General features: G+C 40.3%; 1 protein-coding gene across 1 annotated transcript in view; it reads left to right on the forward strand.

The window, feature by feature from the left end:
• Positions 1-829: 829 nt before the first annotated feature.
• Positions 830-16,898, forward strand: part of aldh7a1 (aldehyde dehydrogenase 7 family, member A1) — a 30,949-nt gene continuing 14,880 nt past the window's right edge. Inside the window, exons 1-9 of the mRNA XM_079598937.1 lie at positions 830-1,126; positions 4,598-4,651; positions 4,746-4,811; positions 6,314-6,394; positions 6,462-6,585; positions 6,667-6,799; positions 6,885-6,929; positions 8,311-8,388; positions 8,535-8,632. Of these exons, the coding sequence (XP_079455063.1) occupies positions 932-1,126; positions 4,598-4,651; positions 4,746-4,811; positions 6,314-6,394; positions 6,462-6,585; positions 6,667-6,799; positions 6,885-6,929; positions 8,311-8,388; positions 8,535-8,632 (874 nt within the window). The 5' untranslated portion in view covers positions 830-931. The remainder of the gene's footprint in view (positions 1,127-4,597; positions 4,652-4,745; positions 4,812-6,313; positions 6,395-6,461; positions 6,586-6,666; positions 6,800-6,884; positions 6,930-8,310; positions 8,389-8,534; positions 8,633-16,898) is intronic.

A 16,898-nucleotide genomic window follows, 5' to 3' on the forward strand; every position in this document is an offset into this window, starting at 1 on the left:
CGGTACTTTGATATCATACACTGACCGGTGTGTGCAGCGCTGCTTTAAGTGGAAAAAACAGTGAGCAACTTGAAGTAGACGTAACTTGAAGTGGGCGTAACTTGAAGGGGCGTAACTTGAAGGGGCGTAACTTGAAGTCTTGCAGGATGCAGACAGATACTATTGGATATTTTGGCGGTCGGCATTATAGAAGGTGCACTTCCGCCCCCTACTGGACCAGAGTGCGAAACACACAGCGCTTACAGTTTGTTTTTTACAATAGTATTTCAATTTCATTCAAAATAATTTACGAGACTTATTTATTTTCTTTGGCTTTTAATGCTCCTTGATTTAGGTATGATTAGGCCTATTGTTTATCTATTGTTCTGTGTTTCTCATAGACTGTAAAAAAAATAGGGGTGTTTCTTTATTGGTTGTTTTATTTATTTTTTATTTATTCTGTTCTGTACAACACTTTGGTCAGCCTTGGTTGTTTTTAAATGTGCTTTATAAATAAATATTGTATTGTATTCAAAAGCGGAAACTTAGGAATCATGTTGTGCTGTAATGTAAACACGGACCGTGTAATATACACTGCAGTGAATAAACAGTAGAGTGGCATTCTTGTTTTGTAAAGAAAAGGACTAAATAAAACATTGTTTATTGATACCTGGTGTTAGTGTGTCTCTCACCTCGAAAAGCCTCATCTGTATCTCTGCTAAATTAATTTAACATTTGTGATGCCCTTTATTTGTAAGTTCCTTTTTTTGTAATTCTGTAATGTTTTGAAAATAAAAAAAATAAAACATAAAAAAAAATAAAAAAATAAGTGAACTACCCCTTTAACCAGACGAAGGGGGTGAGTCGCGGCTGACCAATCTGAAGTGCCGTACACACGTGATCGCGGGCGCGCATGAGCGTTGGTTTCGCTGCCGCTCGCCGTCAGTAGTTGATGATGCAGCGCGTGCTGACGTTGAGACTCGCGCCGCTCCGCGTCTTGAGGAGTAGATCCTCGCCGAGCGTCAGACCCGCGGCCAGCATGTCCAGTCTGCTCATCACACAGCCCCAGTACAGCTGGCTGAAGGAGCTGGGCCTCCACGAGGACAACGCCGGCGTGTATAACGGCGCGTGGGGGGGACAGGGAGAGGTAAGCGGAGCTCGCGAGCGTCACGCGCGCTAAATATAGTAAAGCCGAAGCGCTCTCATTCTTTCATGGTGTAATATAACGTTAATATAACTTTCACTTGAGTGTATGTGTGATGTTTGTGAACCTGCGTCCTCCTGAATGAGTTCTGCAGAGTTAAGCGACTCTGAGGTGCAGAAGTGGAAAGAGTCCAGCTATTCAAACTGTTATTTGTGACTGAAATTAAACATCAACTCATCTAGCAAACATTGACAGTCTATGGGGGATACACGGTTGGCACACATCTGCTCACATTTTTACTATAATTCTTTCCAGCTACTTTTCTACACCATTAACTAATTGTTTAAGAAATGGATAAAGTGGCAAGTGCACATCAGTAGTCTTCATGGCTATATGACGGAAGCAGAGGTTCTAAATGCCACATATATTTGCAAAACAATAATTTTTAACTTTGGTTTAACTTAGGAAGAGTTCAGAAATACGTTTTTATGTGGAATAACCCTGATTTTCAATCACAGCTGTCATGCGTCTTGGCATGCTCTCCACCAGTCTTTCACATTGATGTTCACATTGACTTTATGCCACTCCTGGTGCAAATATTCCAGCAGCTCGGCTTTGTTTGATGGCTTGTGACCGTCCATCTTCCTCTTGATCACATTCCAGAGGTTTTCAATGGGTTCAGGTCTGGAGATTGGGCTGGCCATGACAGGGTCTTGATCTGGTGGTCCTCCATCCACACCTTGATTGGCCTGGCTATGTGGCTTGGAGCATTTTCCTGCTGGAAAAAACAATCTTTAGAGTTGGGGAACATTGTCAGAGCAGAAGGAAGCAAGTGTTCTTCCAGGACAACCTTGTACGTGGCTTGATTCATGCGTCCTTCACAAAGACAAATCTGCCCAATTGCAGCCTGGCTGAAAAACCGCCATATCATCATCATCATCACCGATCCTCCGCCAGATCATCATCATCACCGATCCTCCGCCAGATCATCATCATCACCGATCCTCCGCCAGATCATCATCATCACCGATCCTCCGCCAGATCATCATCATCACCGATCCTCCGCCAGATCATCATCATCACCGATCCTCCGCCAGATCATCATTATCACCGATTTTCCGCCAGATCATCACCATCACCGATCCTCCGCCAGATCATCACCATCACCGATCCTCCGCCAGATCATCACCACCACCGATCCTCCGCCAGATCATCATCATCACCGATCCTCCGCCAGATCATCATCATCACCGATCCTCCGCCAGATCATCATCATCACCGATCCTTCGCCAGATCATCATCATCACGATCCTCCGCCAGATCATCACCACCACCGATCCTCCGCCAGATCATCATCATCACCGATCCTCCGCCAGATCATCATCATCACCGATCCTCCGCCAGATCATCATCATCACCGATCCTTCGCCAGATCATCATCATCACGATCCTCCGCCAGATCATCATCATCACCGATCCTTCGCCAGATCATCATCATCACGATCCTCCGCCAGATCATCATCATCACCGATCCTCCGCCAGATCATCATCATCACCGATCCTCCGCCAGATCATCATCATCACCGATCCTCCGCCAGATCATCATCACCGATCCTCCGACAGATCATCATCACCGATCCTCCGCCAGATCATCATCATCACCGATCCTCCGCCAGATCATCATCATCACCGATCCTCCGCCAGATCATCATCAATACCGATCCTTCGCCAGATCATCATCATCACGATCCTCCGCCAGATCATCATCATCACGATCCTCCGCCAGATCATCATCATCACGATCCTCCGCCAGATCATCATCATCACCGATCCTCCGCCAGATCATCATCATCACCGATCCTCCGCCAGATCATCATCATCACCGATCCTCCGCCAGATCATTATCATCATCACCGATCCTTCGCCAGATCATCATCATCATCACCGATCCTCCGCCAGATCATCATCATCACCGATCCTCCGCCAGATCATCATCATCATCACCGATCCTCCGCCAGATCATCATCACCACCACCGATCCTCCGCCAGATCATCATCATCATCACCGATCCTCCGCCAGATCATCATCACCACCACCGATCCTCCGCCAGATCATCATCATCATCACCGATCCTCCGCCAGATCATCATCACCACCACCGATCCTCCGCCAGATCATCATCATCATCACCGATCCTCCGCCAGATCATCATCATCACCGATCCTCCGCCAGATCATCATCACCGATCCTCCGTCAGATCATCACCACCGATCCTCCGCCAGATCATCATCATCACCGATCCTCCGCCAGATCATCATTACCACCGATCCTCCGCCAGATCATCATCAAATTGTTGAGTGACATTCGGATGAGTTGGCGGTCCTCCCGGTCAGTGGAGAGCCGCTCTCGCCCGCTGCCGGTAGCTTTGCCGTCCCCAATGTCTGCTGCCTGACCTCGTTCTTATGAACCGCCGTCGTGGAATTAAGCATCCCTTGAACCCTTATTTTCTTCTCAAAACTTTCCTTTTCAACTCTTGATTACATTTAACTCTTTTCTGAACTCTTCCTAAGTTGAAACATTAGTATTGTGTTTAAAAATGAATATTAACTTATTTTCTGTCCATTATTCGAGGTCTGACAACACAACATCTTTTTTGTTATTTTGACCAGTTGTCGTTTTCTGCAAATAAATGCTCTAAATGACAATATTTCTATTTGGGAGAAATGTTGTCAGTAGTTTATAGAATAAAACAAAACTGTTAATTTTACCCAAACACATACCTATAAATCGTAAAATCAGATAAACTGACCATTTTGCTATAATGGTCTCTAAATTTTTTCCAGAGCTATATATATATATATATATATATATATATATGATTCTACCAAATCAGCTTATCTTTGTAAAATGGCACAGCTTTTTAAATATCTGAACGTACATCAGTCAATGAAACATTATATTTTGATAATCAAGCACTATTTAATGATAGAATTAGAACTATTAAATTAAATTAGAACTGAACTAAACACCAGTTGAATGAGGAAACTGACAGCTGTCCATCACTGCATTCATGACTGCAGGTAATAAATAAGTTTTTATAAGCTGACGTAATCTGAATTTATTATAATAACAATCATTTAGTTCAGTTAGAGAACAGACACTACAATTACAGTTCAGTTTGAGCGAATCGTTGCTGTCTGATTGGCTTTCAGTTCCTACGAGTCATGGTTGCATTTGAATGTTTTCTCAGCCCACCCAGTTGAACTAACTAAACGGTCTTTGACCGTTGCACGAGAGAGTCGCGTGTTTAGAAAGCCATGTAAAGTTAAAAGAAACTATTGGAGGATAATAAAACACAAAATTGCTTTTTATTCATAGTTATCCTATGTTTGTCAGTTGTTGCGTTTTACTGTAAGAAACGTTATTTGTATGTTCGTTGTACAGGATCAGTTTAATGAGTCATGTTTCGTACAGGTGATCACTTCATACTGTCCAGCCAACAATCAGCCCATCGCCAGAGTGCGCCAGGTAACGCACACTGCTTTTTGTTTCATAAAACAATGCATTACTGAATAAACGCATATTAAGAGGCATTCCCTGAATGAGTTTTGTCTTCATACAGGCCACCGTAGCAGAATATGAGGAAACTGTCCGGAAAGCACAGGACGCGTGGAAAGTTTGGGCAGATGTAAGCGTTCGTGTTATCAAGTATTGAGTAAGGCTGGGTAATACCAGCGATGTGAGGATAGGGTATAAACCCTTAATGATGCGCACGATTGACGTATGCCAGCAATTTCATTTCCATATACAATTTATAACTTTCCCAAACCAGTTTCTATAAACATTTAACTTCTGCTGGGGTAACAGTAGAGCACAGCCTCATTAGGGCCACACTTCTTGTGTAAAAACACCTTGTGCAACTTTTTACTTTACTTTACTATTTCTTTACTGAAGAAATCTCCACCGACGCAAAAGCAATGCCCGCTTTGTGAACGAACTGATTCTTTCCAATAAACCGGTTAAACTGGTTCACAAAGCGCAATGGTCTCTACGATGAGCTTAGCTCAGTGCTTGGTTTATATGTACATGTAGGGCTGGGCGATACGGACAAAAATTATCACTATTTTATTTTTTTATATCATTCAATATCGAAAATCGATAAATGTCAAATCTTTATTTCTTTCAAGTTTAAAGGCATATTTTTGCTCCTAAGTGAAAGTTGTAGAAACCAGAGCGTTAATTGTGGTTTTTAAACTACTCTTTATTGTCAGAACATATCCTGACAAACACTTGCCAAACAGGGGAACATTCACTAATCTGAGTGAACATTCAAACATTTGTCATTTTTCCTTAACAAAATAAATATCTTAATAGAAAAAAATATTTCTTAGTTTCTGCATGTGCTCATTTTTATTTGGTAAAATGTAATATTCTGACTGTTTGAGTTCTATTAAAATTAACCATTGGTCATCCAGCATCATGCATTCAGATCATGATAACCAGAGATAAACCGGGCATAGCTACAGCACCTCACCGTCATGGCAACATGTTACTTTATGGTTTCTATAGTATTTGTATGAAAACCAGTAGCCTAAATACATGATTAAATACTGTAATTATATTCCATTGGTCCTTTAATCCATTGTCTACATTAATAATATAATACAATTCCCACATTATATCCCACATTTCATAGTGCAGTTAATATTACTAGCTAACGTTACAGTAAATCCATGGTAATGATGGGAATGTGTAGACGCAAAAGCTTCTGACTGTATCGCTGCGCACAGTGTTTCTCCTGTTCGTCATCTGCCTTTACACCGGTGTAGTTCACTGAGACGTGTGTTCTTCGCTGAACTCAAGCGCTTCTCACTGGATCCCGTGACCGAGACGGATCAGAGTAAACACATCCGCTAGTGAGCTCGCGCTGTGCTGCCGTTTGGACTCTGAGCCGAGCGGATAAACGGTCCGTGAGGCGCGCAGTTCAAATGAGTTTCGTTCCGCTTTTGGCGCATAAACATTATTGGACTCTTAATATCGTTTTATCGAGACAAATTATATCGCGATAAGTATCGTTATCGTTTTATCGCCCAGCCCTATGTACATGTGTTGTATAGCTCTTGATAGAAGTGGTCCACAGATATATATCTGCTATAACCACGAGCCCTTGTCCACGCGTGTGTCATTCAGGTTCCTGCTCCGAAGAGAGGGGAAATCGTCCGACAGATCGGAGACGCTTTGAGGAGGAAGATCAAGGCTCTCGGCAGCTTGGTAAGCTAGCACTGAGATGACTGTGCGGATCCGTAGATGAGTGACGTGACGTGAGTGCTGTGTGCAGGTGTCTCTGGAGATGGGCAAGATCTATGTGGAGGGTGTGGGTGAGGTGCAGGAGTATGTGGATGTGTGTGACTATGCTGTCGGACTGTCCCGTATGATCGGCGGACCCATTTTACCCTCTGAAAGTGAGCTTCACATTATACATGCGTATAAACAGGGCTGTGGTTATATTCAAATAAACTGAGTGTTTTTCTCGTGTGTTTGAGGGCCGGGCCACGCGCTGATCGAGCAGTGGAATCCGGTCGGCTTGGTAGGAATCATCACTGCCTTTAATTTTCCTGTGGCCGTGTATGGCTGGAACAACGCCCTCGCTCTCATCTGCGGAAATGTCTGTCTTTGGTTAGACTCTTTTCTCCTCGGGTGGCGACTGATGTAGAGGAATAGCAATTAATGTCCAGTTGATGACTTATAATTGTTTTCACAGGAAAGGAGCTCCGACGACACCCCTCACAAGTGTTGCCGTCACCAAGTACGTCATTTACATGTATCCCCCCCCCCCCCCCCCCCCCCGGTCTTATTTTACATTTATTTGGCTTATCAAATTAGAAAAAAGGCAGGACTTGATTTTATGTATTGGTAAGGATTGACTGGATTGTGAGAAGTGCTGCGGTCTTGCATACGTCAGCGTATCACATGACGAGCAAGCTAAGGCTTTTTGAATAAAGACTGCGAGGTCAAAAATGTTTTGAATTGTTTGTAATAAAACCAGTTAAGTGCATTATGACAATAACTAGTACATTTTTCTTTCTTGCTGAGCCTCAAAGAGAAATATCAGTGCGCTTAAAAGTGATGTAAGATTGTTAAAATACTGCACAATCTCTTAACCCTGATTGGTCATTGACTGCTATTAGTATGCGGTTTGTTTTTAAAAACTCACGGTTCGGATCATATTAGTTTGAGTTCTCAGTTTAAAAAACCCTTTCCATTTATTACTTGAAGAACACTAAAGTACTTTTTCGATACCACACAAAAACCGCTTGCCTAACTACTAAGCTGCTGTCATTTGAAGACCTAATGCACAAATCCAAAAATAATGATCCACTGCAAATGTATTCCTCAACTGTGTACGTTCACTTAAGACATAACCAACTGATACACTTTCACTCTATGATGGTTAAACTTTGCCACTAGTCCGGGCAAAACATCATTACTTGGTCAGTTTGCTAAAGTTTTGAGCATGCTGTAGAGAAATGACACTGTTATAACATCACATCTGAAATGTCAGAGAGGTATGAAGTGAAGAGTTACTAGGTGTGCTCGTGAAGGTGGTTATAGGCGGTCTTGGGCTCGTGATACGGCGGAATGGATATCATAGATGGTTAGCATAGTTCCAGGAGTATTTAAAGCGCCACAGGACCCACCAGTCATGGTAAGGGCTGTGACATCTCCGAAACATGCTCTGAAGTTTTAGACCAATCATAGCAGACCGATTCCAGCTGACCAATCAGAGCAAACTGGGCTTTTCGGAAGGCGGGTTTTAAAGAAACCGAAGCTAAAGAGTGTTCAGAAAGAGGGTAAAAACAGGTGGTGCAACAATCTAAGAGATTATAAAAATGAGTTAAAATGATCTATGTAAACAGTAACTTGTGTAAAAATATTTTAGTTGACCCCCTAATCAAAATTATGAATCTGGAAGTGAGCATTGTATGGGGCACTTTTAAAATATGAAGAAACTGTTATACATTCAATATTGTACGACACATTTAAAAAACACTGATATTGGAGAATGTGTTGTGTATCTCTAACTTTGATAAGTTACGGTTTCGAGTTTTAGCTCGAGTTTGTAGTGTTTTCTCTCTCATATCCGGACCCTGATTTAGATTTTCTTCTTGTGTCATGTTGTTGTGTAGGATTGTAGCTGAGGTGTTGGAGCACAATCATCTTCCTGGTGCGATCTGCTCTATGACGTGCGGTGGTGCTGACATCGGGTACGTGACGCATACATCAAATAAAGCACATTTATACTCCTATTAGTTTAGCACTTCAGTCACATAAGACCACTAGATCATCATGAACATTGTGACTGTTATTCTGATACCATACTCTTACTGTGTGTGTGTGTGTGTGTACACAGCACGGCCATGGCAAAAGATGAGCGCGTGGGCCTACTATCCTTCACAGGCAGCACTCATGTGGGCAAACAGGTGGCCATGATGGTACAAGAGCGGTTCGGTGGGTTTTATTCTTCATATCACATCATACAGCTTTACACACTGGCATGTTACAGGACAGGCACAGGACCTCGAGCGCTGGGCGCCTGAGGCACAGCTGCGACATATGCTATTGCTCCGAGACACGCCTTTAGCTTTAATTACTTACGATTTGTGCTGAAAACAAACAATGTTTTGTTCTGCTGATTTGGAGTTATGATTAGGGATGGCCCGATACCACTTTTTCCAGGCCGATACTGATACTTTCATTTTTGGTACTCGCCGATACCGATACAGTAACCAATCCCTGTATTTTTATTTTCAATTAATTTAATTCATGCATTTGTCATTTTTAAATGTATTGGTAGAGAAACCAAAAGAATATCAAATCATATTTGTTTATTAAATGTAAACTTAATTTGTTCATCAAATATATTTAATGCACTGCATATTCATTACTGTATAAATTAAATATAGATGGATCTTTTTGTGAAGTTACAAAAAAAGGTAGCCTATTTAGTCAAGAGATAATCCTTTGTCTGGTTAACATTAAAACACAGCAGCAGATTAATTCAACTGCTGCCCCTTTAAGACCGAACGCACGGACCCCATTTGAATTATACTGTCTACGTTCACTTGACATATAATATACTTTGTTTACTAGGATACTCGCCAAGACGGGCGTTTTTACACAGTTTTGTGTGAATTCATCCGTACAAGCGCAATAGTAAAAGAATTCCACTCAGTGTTCGCGCGCTGTCTGAGGCGATGGTTTTCGGGGCGCGCGCTTTGGATGTTTGAAGTTCATGTAACTTCTTGACCTGCAAATGTCCTGTAATGTTGTTAAACATAAATAAGGTAACAGTTCATGTTTTACTTACATATACGATTTAGTTTTAATCCAAATATACGTGCCGAGTGAACGATCAGCATACATTTACTTCATAGACAGCCTTCTTTTTTATCCCCATTATACTTTCTGTTGTCAGTGCTTCTTTGTCTGGACACAAACACTGTACACACGCTGCCTGGTATCGGTTGTTGGTATCGGGGCGCTTTTACGAGTACGAGTACATGAGCTCAGTATCGGGCCGATACCCGATACTGGTATCGGGCCATCCCTAGTTATGATCATTGTGGGGCATCTGTTAGAAAGCACGAATCTGTTGTTCTCCATCTACATTCTCTTTTAGTTATAGGGCTGGGTATTGAGTTAAGCACCAACAGAATATCCTCAATACCATTGAGTATCAAAAACATCTTGTCGTTCGGTACTAAACTTCGATACCTAAGGAGTTAATCTCGTCACCGTTAGTGAGCCGTAAGCAAGCAGCGTGATTGGCTGTGGCGAGGCATCAAGGAAAAACACTAGTTTACGCCGTTACGCCCAGAGACGTGACAATATTGAACTTCTTAAATAAACAAGTGGTTAGTAGCATGTTAGTTTTTTGCTGTGGTACTGGTATTGAGAATTGTGAATTTCACTGGTATTATTATTGAATACTAAAATTTTGGCATCAGGAAAACCTAGAGCTTCACGATTAATCGTTAAAACATGGCGATCTCAATCCAAACACCCATACGCTCTTATTCCTTAATGACAACGATTTGACTGTCTATTAAACCTTTGACACCAGAACACAGCGGAACAGTGAAACCTGTGTCTGTGCTGCCGCTGATCCAGAGAGAGTAGTTATCGTGTACACAAACACTGTTTTCAGCCACACAGTATCATTATTTCTGTCTTAAAAATGAGTAAATCACCTTTTGAAAGTCACTTGGTATTTGTGTCGACTGAACCAGCCATACTAATCATTGGTGAAATAATCTTTCTTTTGGTTCGGCTCTTTCTAAACCGGTCTGAAACTATTCTGATTCGTGCGGACCGCTCTGCCGCTGAGTCTTCTGAAGCGGTTTCTCGGTCAGTGAAATGGAGAACTGTCTTCAGTTGTTCCAGTAGTTTAGCACGGCCCTGCATAGGGATGGGCGATATGGCCTAAAATCCATATTGCGATATACATTGCAGCCTCTTGCGATAACGATATATATCACGATATATAAATTAAAATAAAACCATTTCAGAACAGGTTACACAGACCCTAAGGAAAGCCAAACAACTGCTAAATGTATTTTCTTTAAAGAAAGAAAGAAACAGTGTATGTAGTTTTGAGAACATTTATTGTGCAAAAAAAAACATAATGTTGCAGATAAATAAAATTCAAGAACACTAGCTGCAGAGACTTTAAGTAGCCCTAATGTTTATATTATGGCAAGCAGCTTATGAAACCCCAAATTCAAAATTAGAATATTGTGAAAAGGTTTTCATAAGCTGTAAGCCATAATCATCAAAATTATAACAAATAAAGTCTTGAAATATCTCACTTTGCATGTAATGAGTCTATATAATATATTAGTTTCCCCTTTTACTTTTGCTTGATATTCTAATTTTTCGAGTTTCACATGTATACGTCAACTAAAGAAAATGCTTCAAGTATAAAAGTTTGTTTACAGTAGTGCCATGCCATAGACAGTAAAAAGTGCAGAACAGTGCAGAAGGCACTCCAAATGTAGTTTTAGTTAGGCTAGGCTATTTTTTTAAAGGACACAAAAGATGCAAAGAGCAGAAAAACTGATGTCTTCTCAGTTAAAAATCAACACAACAACGAATCTTAAAATCGGGCACACGGAGATTTTGTTTACACCACTATTTTGTGAATATGCGCTGGTATTCAGTGACATGTTTCGTTTTGAGGTGGTAGAACAGATTAGTCGTGTGTGTTACCGAACTGTTGCCCCACACACTCTGTATAGTTTGGTGCTGCTCGTCGGACGGCTTAAATCCGAACCAAGTCCAAATAATGGATGTTGCACCGATCTTTTTCACCAGCTCCTCCGTTTCGCTGTCAGCCATGTTTACTCAAGATGACGACGAATATGATGCGTTTCAGCCGGTTGCAGCTCGTGGCTCTAAATTTCGCGGGTAGATTGCGTCATCAACATGCATTATCGCGATAGTGCAATAGAATTAAAATCTCTATCGTAGGCCAATTTTGTATCGTTTATATCGCATATCGTTTATATCGCCCATTACTAGCCCTGCACACGTTTACTCCCGGTGCCGGACACTATTATTGCACAGCGCTGCGACAACCAGTGGGAAGCGTTTCAATTCGACGGACACCTCTCCGTTACAAACCACAAATCACTCGATGATTTAACTAGTGTTATATCGGATGAAACCGCCTCAACATTCCCAACACGACTGATGAGGAAAGCAGCAGAAACATTGTGCCATGAGCGAAGTTAGAAGACTTTAAAGGGCACCTATTATGACATTTAAAATGTTCCTAATGTTGTTTTGGGAGTCCCCAACAACAGTTTTACGTGCATGCAATGTCAAAAAACACTTTTGTTTTCGTATAATATGCATTTATTTTTACCTGATTTGCTCACCGACTCCCAAATGATTCGTTCAACGACTCATTTTTCCAAACCCCTCCTTTGTGCGACGCTAATCTGCGATTGGTCAGATGACCCAGCAGTGTTTACAGAGATAATACTTAGTTTAACACGGAGTACAATGATACTTTTATCAATTAAATCGTGTTATAATAATGATTATCAGGGTTCCCGCGGAGTCTTAAAAAGTCTAAAATTCTGAACTTTAAATTTAAGGCCTTAAAACGTCTTAAAAATGGCCCGATTTTCAGCCGAGGTCTTAAATTTAATTTAGTCAGGTCTTAAAAAAGTTTTACCCTCGTTCATTTCCTGAAATGCTGGCCACAGAAAGTTATTACAAAGTAGCAAAAAAGTATCGAGTCGTAGCCTACAAAGCGTAGCTGTAGCAGGGGTCTCCAACACGTCGCTCGCGAGCTACCAGTAGCTCGTGCCCTGATTGGCGGTAGCTCGCCAAGAGGCTGTTCACACTTTTGCGCGCTCAAGTTCGTTATTTCAAATTTAGGCGCGCGCCAAGCGCACTCATATTAGAAGCAATGCGCAATTTTTTCCAGGCGGAGTGAGATAAAAATAAAAAAAAGCTCAAGTTTTCAGAATTCTGCAAGCGCACCGCAGGTCATGTGACAAGAACCAACCAATCCGCTTCACCCTTTCCGTAACAACATTGAAAGCTCAGTCAACATGAAGGATGGGGGTGCACCGTGCACCCAAACACTGCAGGTGTTTTTCTCTTCTCCGTCAATAAATAATGGCTACAGCAAGTGTTTATCAGTGGTGGAAATCCATTAGCTAGCTACTAAAACTTCTTTGTCGTTGTGGAGAGCGCAGTGCATGGTTGCATAGCAACGACAGACGCAACGGGAAAATCGGACCAAATCTTACTATTAATAATAAAAGATAAGCTAATCTGCATTGTGAATGTCAGTCATTTATCTTTTTTTGACATTAATTCTATAAAAGATTATTTAAAGGCTGAAATACGTGAGGTTTATCTTTTTATAAAACCTTTTTTGTCAAAACGTTATTTGAACTTGTACATTAGTAGATAACATGTTGCAAGACACTCTTTTAAAATCTAGCCATCATTTTTTACGTTATTTTAATGTTTATGTAAACAAAAAGTGCATATTGATGCTAATTGTATTTGTTATTTGCTGTTAATGCGTCATGTAGGTCTTAAATTTAAATCTTTATGGTCTTAAAATGTCTTAAAAAGGTCTTAAATTTGACTTACTGAAACCTGCACGAACCCTGGATTATAGTCCACTGCTTTGTAGTTTGTAGTAAAAAACTAAAAATAAGATAAAGAATTTAATGTTATGTTAGCGAGCATAGCCCAGAGTTCATATTGTAAAAGTACAATCAGTCTTTGTTTGCATTAACGTTAGCCCGATGCATAAACACAACGTTTAAAAAAAAAAAAAATGCAGTTACGTTACTACGAGGTATTACTCTATTCTTTAAGACAACTCCGAAAACAACGACAAACACTTCACATATCTCAATACAATTGTCATTGAAGACCTAGAAGCTAAACGGTGCTTACACAACAAACAAAATAATAATTAAGCATGCTACATAAAACATAAAAGCAACAATTATTAATAACACTTACAGGTTGTGATACGGAGGAGGAAGCTGATGCAAATACACTTAGAACTGAACCTTCCTTCAATATCAGCCGACTCGCGAATCCAAGTTTGATTGCATTTAAAAAGCAATCGTCTTCAAAATGGCGCGAACAAAGCACAAGGCTCGGACTATACTTCTGTGGTATAGTTGTATGAATTGTAGCCACTTAGTCTTCAAATGCTCCTCCTTGGGCAGATGAAAAAAGTTGGCTTTTGAGAACTTCAGAACACAGCGTCTCGTCGCCATGATATTTTCCCTGGCCTTGGAGCGCAATAAGTGGGCGTATCGTATTCAAATAACTTGACAAGTTGACGTCATCTAGTCAGAGAAAAAGCTTCGGTCTTCTAACGATTCATAAAAATGACTCCGAGTCGACTCTTACTTTTGAAAGACAATAACTTTATATACGGTGCACTTTCATATTTCAAACTTTACAGGATGTTTTTGTTCACTTAGATCTGTTACACACTACATGAAAGGTACATTTCAAAATTCCATAATAGGTGCCCTTTAAATCCCCTAATCACCACCCTTACAAACACTGCATAGGAATGTTATATTGAATACTATAGTCATTTACAGATGGTACTCAACCAGAATGCCTATTACCGCCGCGACAGGTAAAAATAATCCAGTCGCATTTCAAAGTCATTCGCGAAATGACCGCCAGGTGGCGCAGAGGGACATTGTGCAAAACAGCAGCTATTGCCGTATTTTGAAATGTAAGCGGGGTTAATGTCAGTTAACAGATGAAATAGGCTACTATAGAACATTGTTTAGGACAGAAAAATAGAATCATAATTTAAAAATAGAGACGAGAACAATATAGCCTTTATTTCATATTGTAGCCTAGACGTCGGTGGGCGACATAAGCCTATTGCCCGTTGGGAGCAGCGTGATAAAATAATAATAATAACAAAAATAACGAACAAAAATAAATTAGGTGCAAAGAAGCTGATTATTTGTTTACTACTCTGAGGAATGAGACGGATGATGAGCGCTTCTCTGGAACAGATTGGATAAACCGGGCATTTCTAAATGAGTAAATTCATGGCCGAGTGGTAGAACTTGCGTATCGGTCATTTGAATGACGCGAGTTCGAATCCCGTACAAACAAAGATTATTGTACATTTTATATTAGCCTATTAATGCATGGCATAGCCTATTATTAATGCAGACAGACAAACAAACAAAAAAATTGTTTATACAGGATAGCCTTTTTTTTGGGTTCCTATAAAGAGTTTGTAAAACATGGTTTTAAGCAAGGTGCGATTTGCCAGGGGGGATGGGGATTTCCTTCTGGTCTAAACATCCCTTCTGCTGAATTATTTTAATCCCCCCTCCCTCCACAGTAATCAATGCTATAAATTACTTCACCAATAGACCATTTAAAATATATAATGTAAAGATATGCAACAGGCACGTTTAAACGACAAACAATAAAATCAGAACCAGTTTCAGTTCATGGTTCCAGTGGCCTTAATGCATGCACGGCTTTCAAAATGTCACAAAGCGTTTTGAGATTATTTTGAATGAAATATTGAAGTTTATAATTAAGTATTTTGGCACACCACGCCGAGAGGCGCTATCCATTGTTCTAAAGTCGGTTTTTTTCTGGCATGTTGAATTAGTGTTCGGCAGACGCGGCTGCGCGTTCATTTGGATTTATTTTTCTCATAACAGACATCTAAAATAACTTAGGCCCTTTAGGCTACTCCGTAGTTTTTTTAGTCATACAGATCAGAGTAGAGTAGCCTACATCGTTCAAACCTTCAAAAATGAACCGAAAGCCACTTTCCTCCGCTCAGTCACGATAAGAAATCGGCTATGTCTGAAGCCTTTAAATGTCTAAATATTTAATAAATGTTATCTGATTAGGTAATCCGTATGAAACCGAGAGGTGCAGAGGTACTCAAACTAGCTGTGAGCGCTTCCCAATGATGAACGGACAAGGGTGAAAATCTCGCTATAATTAAATGTAGTCTAGGCTAAATCACCCTGAATTAAATTGTAAAAATAGATCCGATAATTTATTTGTCGAAATGTTGCGATATTGTTTCATTTAAGTTCATAATTATTATATAAATGTTATTTAGTTTAGCAGCAGCAAGCACTGTGGTTCGAGATTTATATAAAAAAAAATTATAATAGCTAATTCACAAATCGCGCACCCTGGTTGTAAGGATCCAAAGATCCCCGTGGAATTTAACATTGAGTTGAACATTGTATTCATGACAACAAATGAACATGCGTTTGAACAAATGAACATGAACAAATAAACATGCGTTTGAACAAATGAACATGCGTTTGTATTTAGGTTTGCTTGGAAAAAAGCTGGCCCAAACCGAGGTAGTGTTTTATTTCTTCAATTATTGAAATAATTAAATGTTTATTAATAAACTTTTATGACAGAAATATTAGCCTATTAGCCTACATGTAGCCTAAATAATTTAATTATTTAATTATCAACACTTTACTTGCCTAATGCTATGTCTAGAATGAAGTGTGAATTGCGACTTCTCTTTGTTTTAATTCGGTCTCAGACTCAGATCGCCTGGGTTGGGGGTTCAGGAGGTGTTAAATGTTCTGTCTTTCATATGCAGAGCGAGCCTGATGACCAGGCAAAGGCAAAATACTTTTAAAGATAAATCTCTCGATGTGTCCAAATGTAGGCCCTTAAATTATAAATATTGTAGTTTTATGTAGGCCTATTGTATTTAAAGAGGTCTCACACACACTTTCAGTTGAAGTGTTCAATCCATTTGTTTCAACTGGTTTTGTAGAATTTTAACACGTTTGAGCAGTGTGTTTGTCAACAATCTGGCATTATCTAAACATGAACTATCGACGAAACGCGTTCTTGCCAACTACGCAACGAATGCAAGTGAGCAGCAGATACAGAGCGCTTATTTGCGATCCACCTCGTTTTATTGTACGGTGAATTCAACCAGGCATTCTGTTTGAAGCAAGACTCAATCATTTGTTACAGTTTTTTTTTCGTGATTTGTATGGATGACACACAGCGACATAAGTATTATCTGTATAATGGGGTTTTACCCTGAAATCTCGTTTAATGTCGAGAGAGACCCGGCGCGCGCAGTGCAGGGAGAGGAGACTAAATCAACTAAAATAAAAGAGATCCAGCGCGAGAGAAGCAAAGAAAATCTTAATTTATGTTGCTTTGAACTATTTTCGTTTTG

The sequence above is a fragment of the Phoxinus phoxinus genome (genome assembly GCF_949152265.1).
Source record: "Phoxinus phoxinus genome assembly, chromosome: 23".
In the NCBI taxonomy this organism is placed as follows: Eukaryota; Metazoa; Chordata; class Actinopteri; order Cypriniformes; family Leuciscidae; genus Phoxinus; species Phoxinus phoxinus.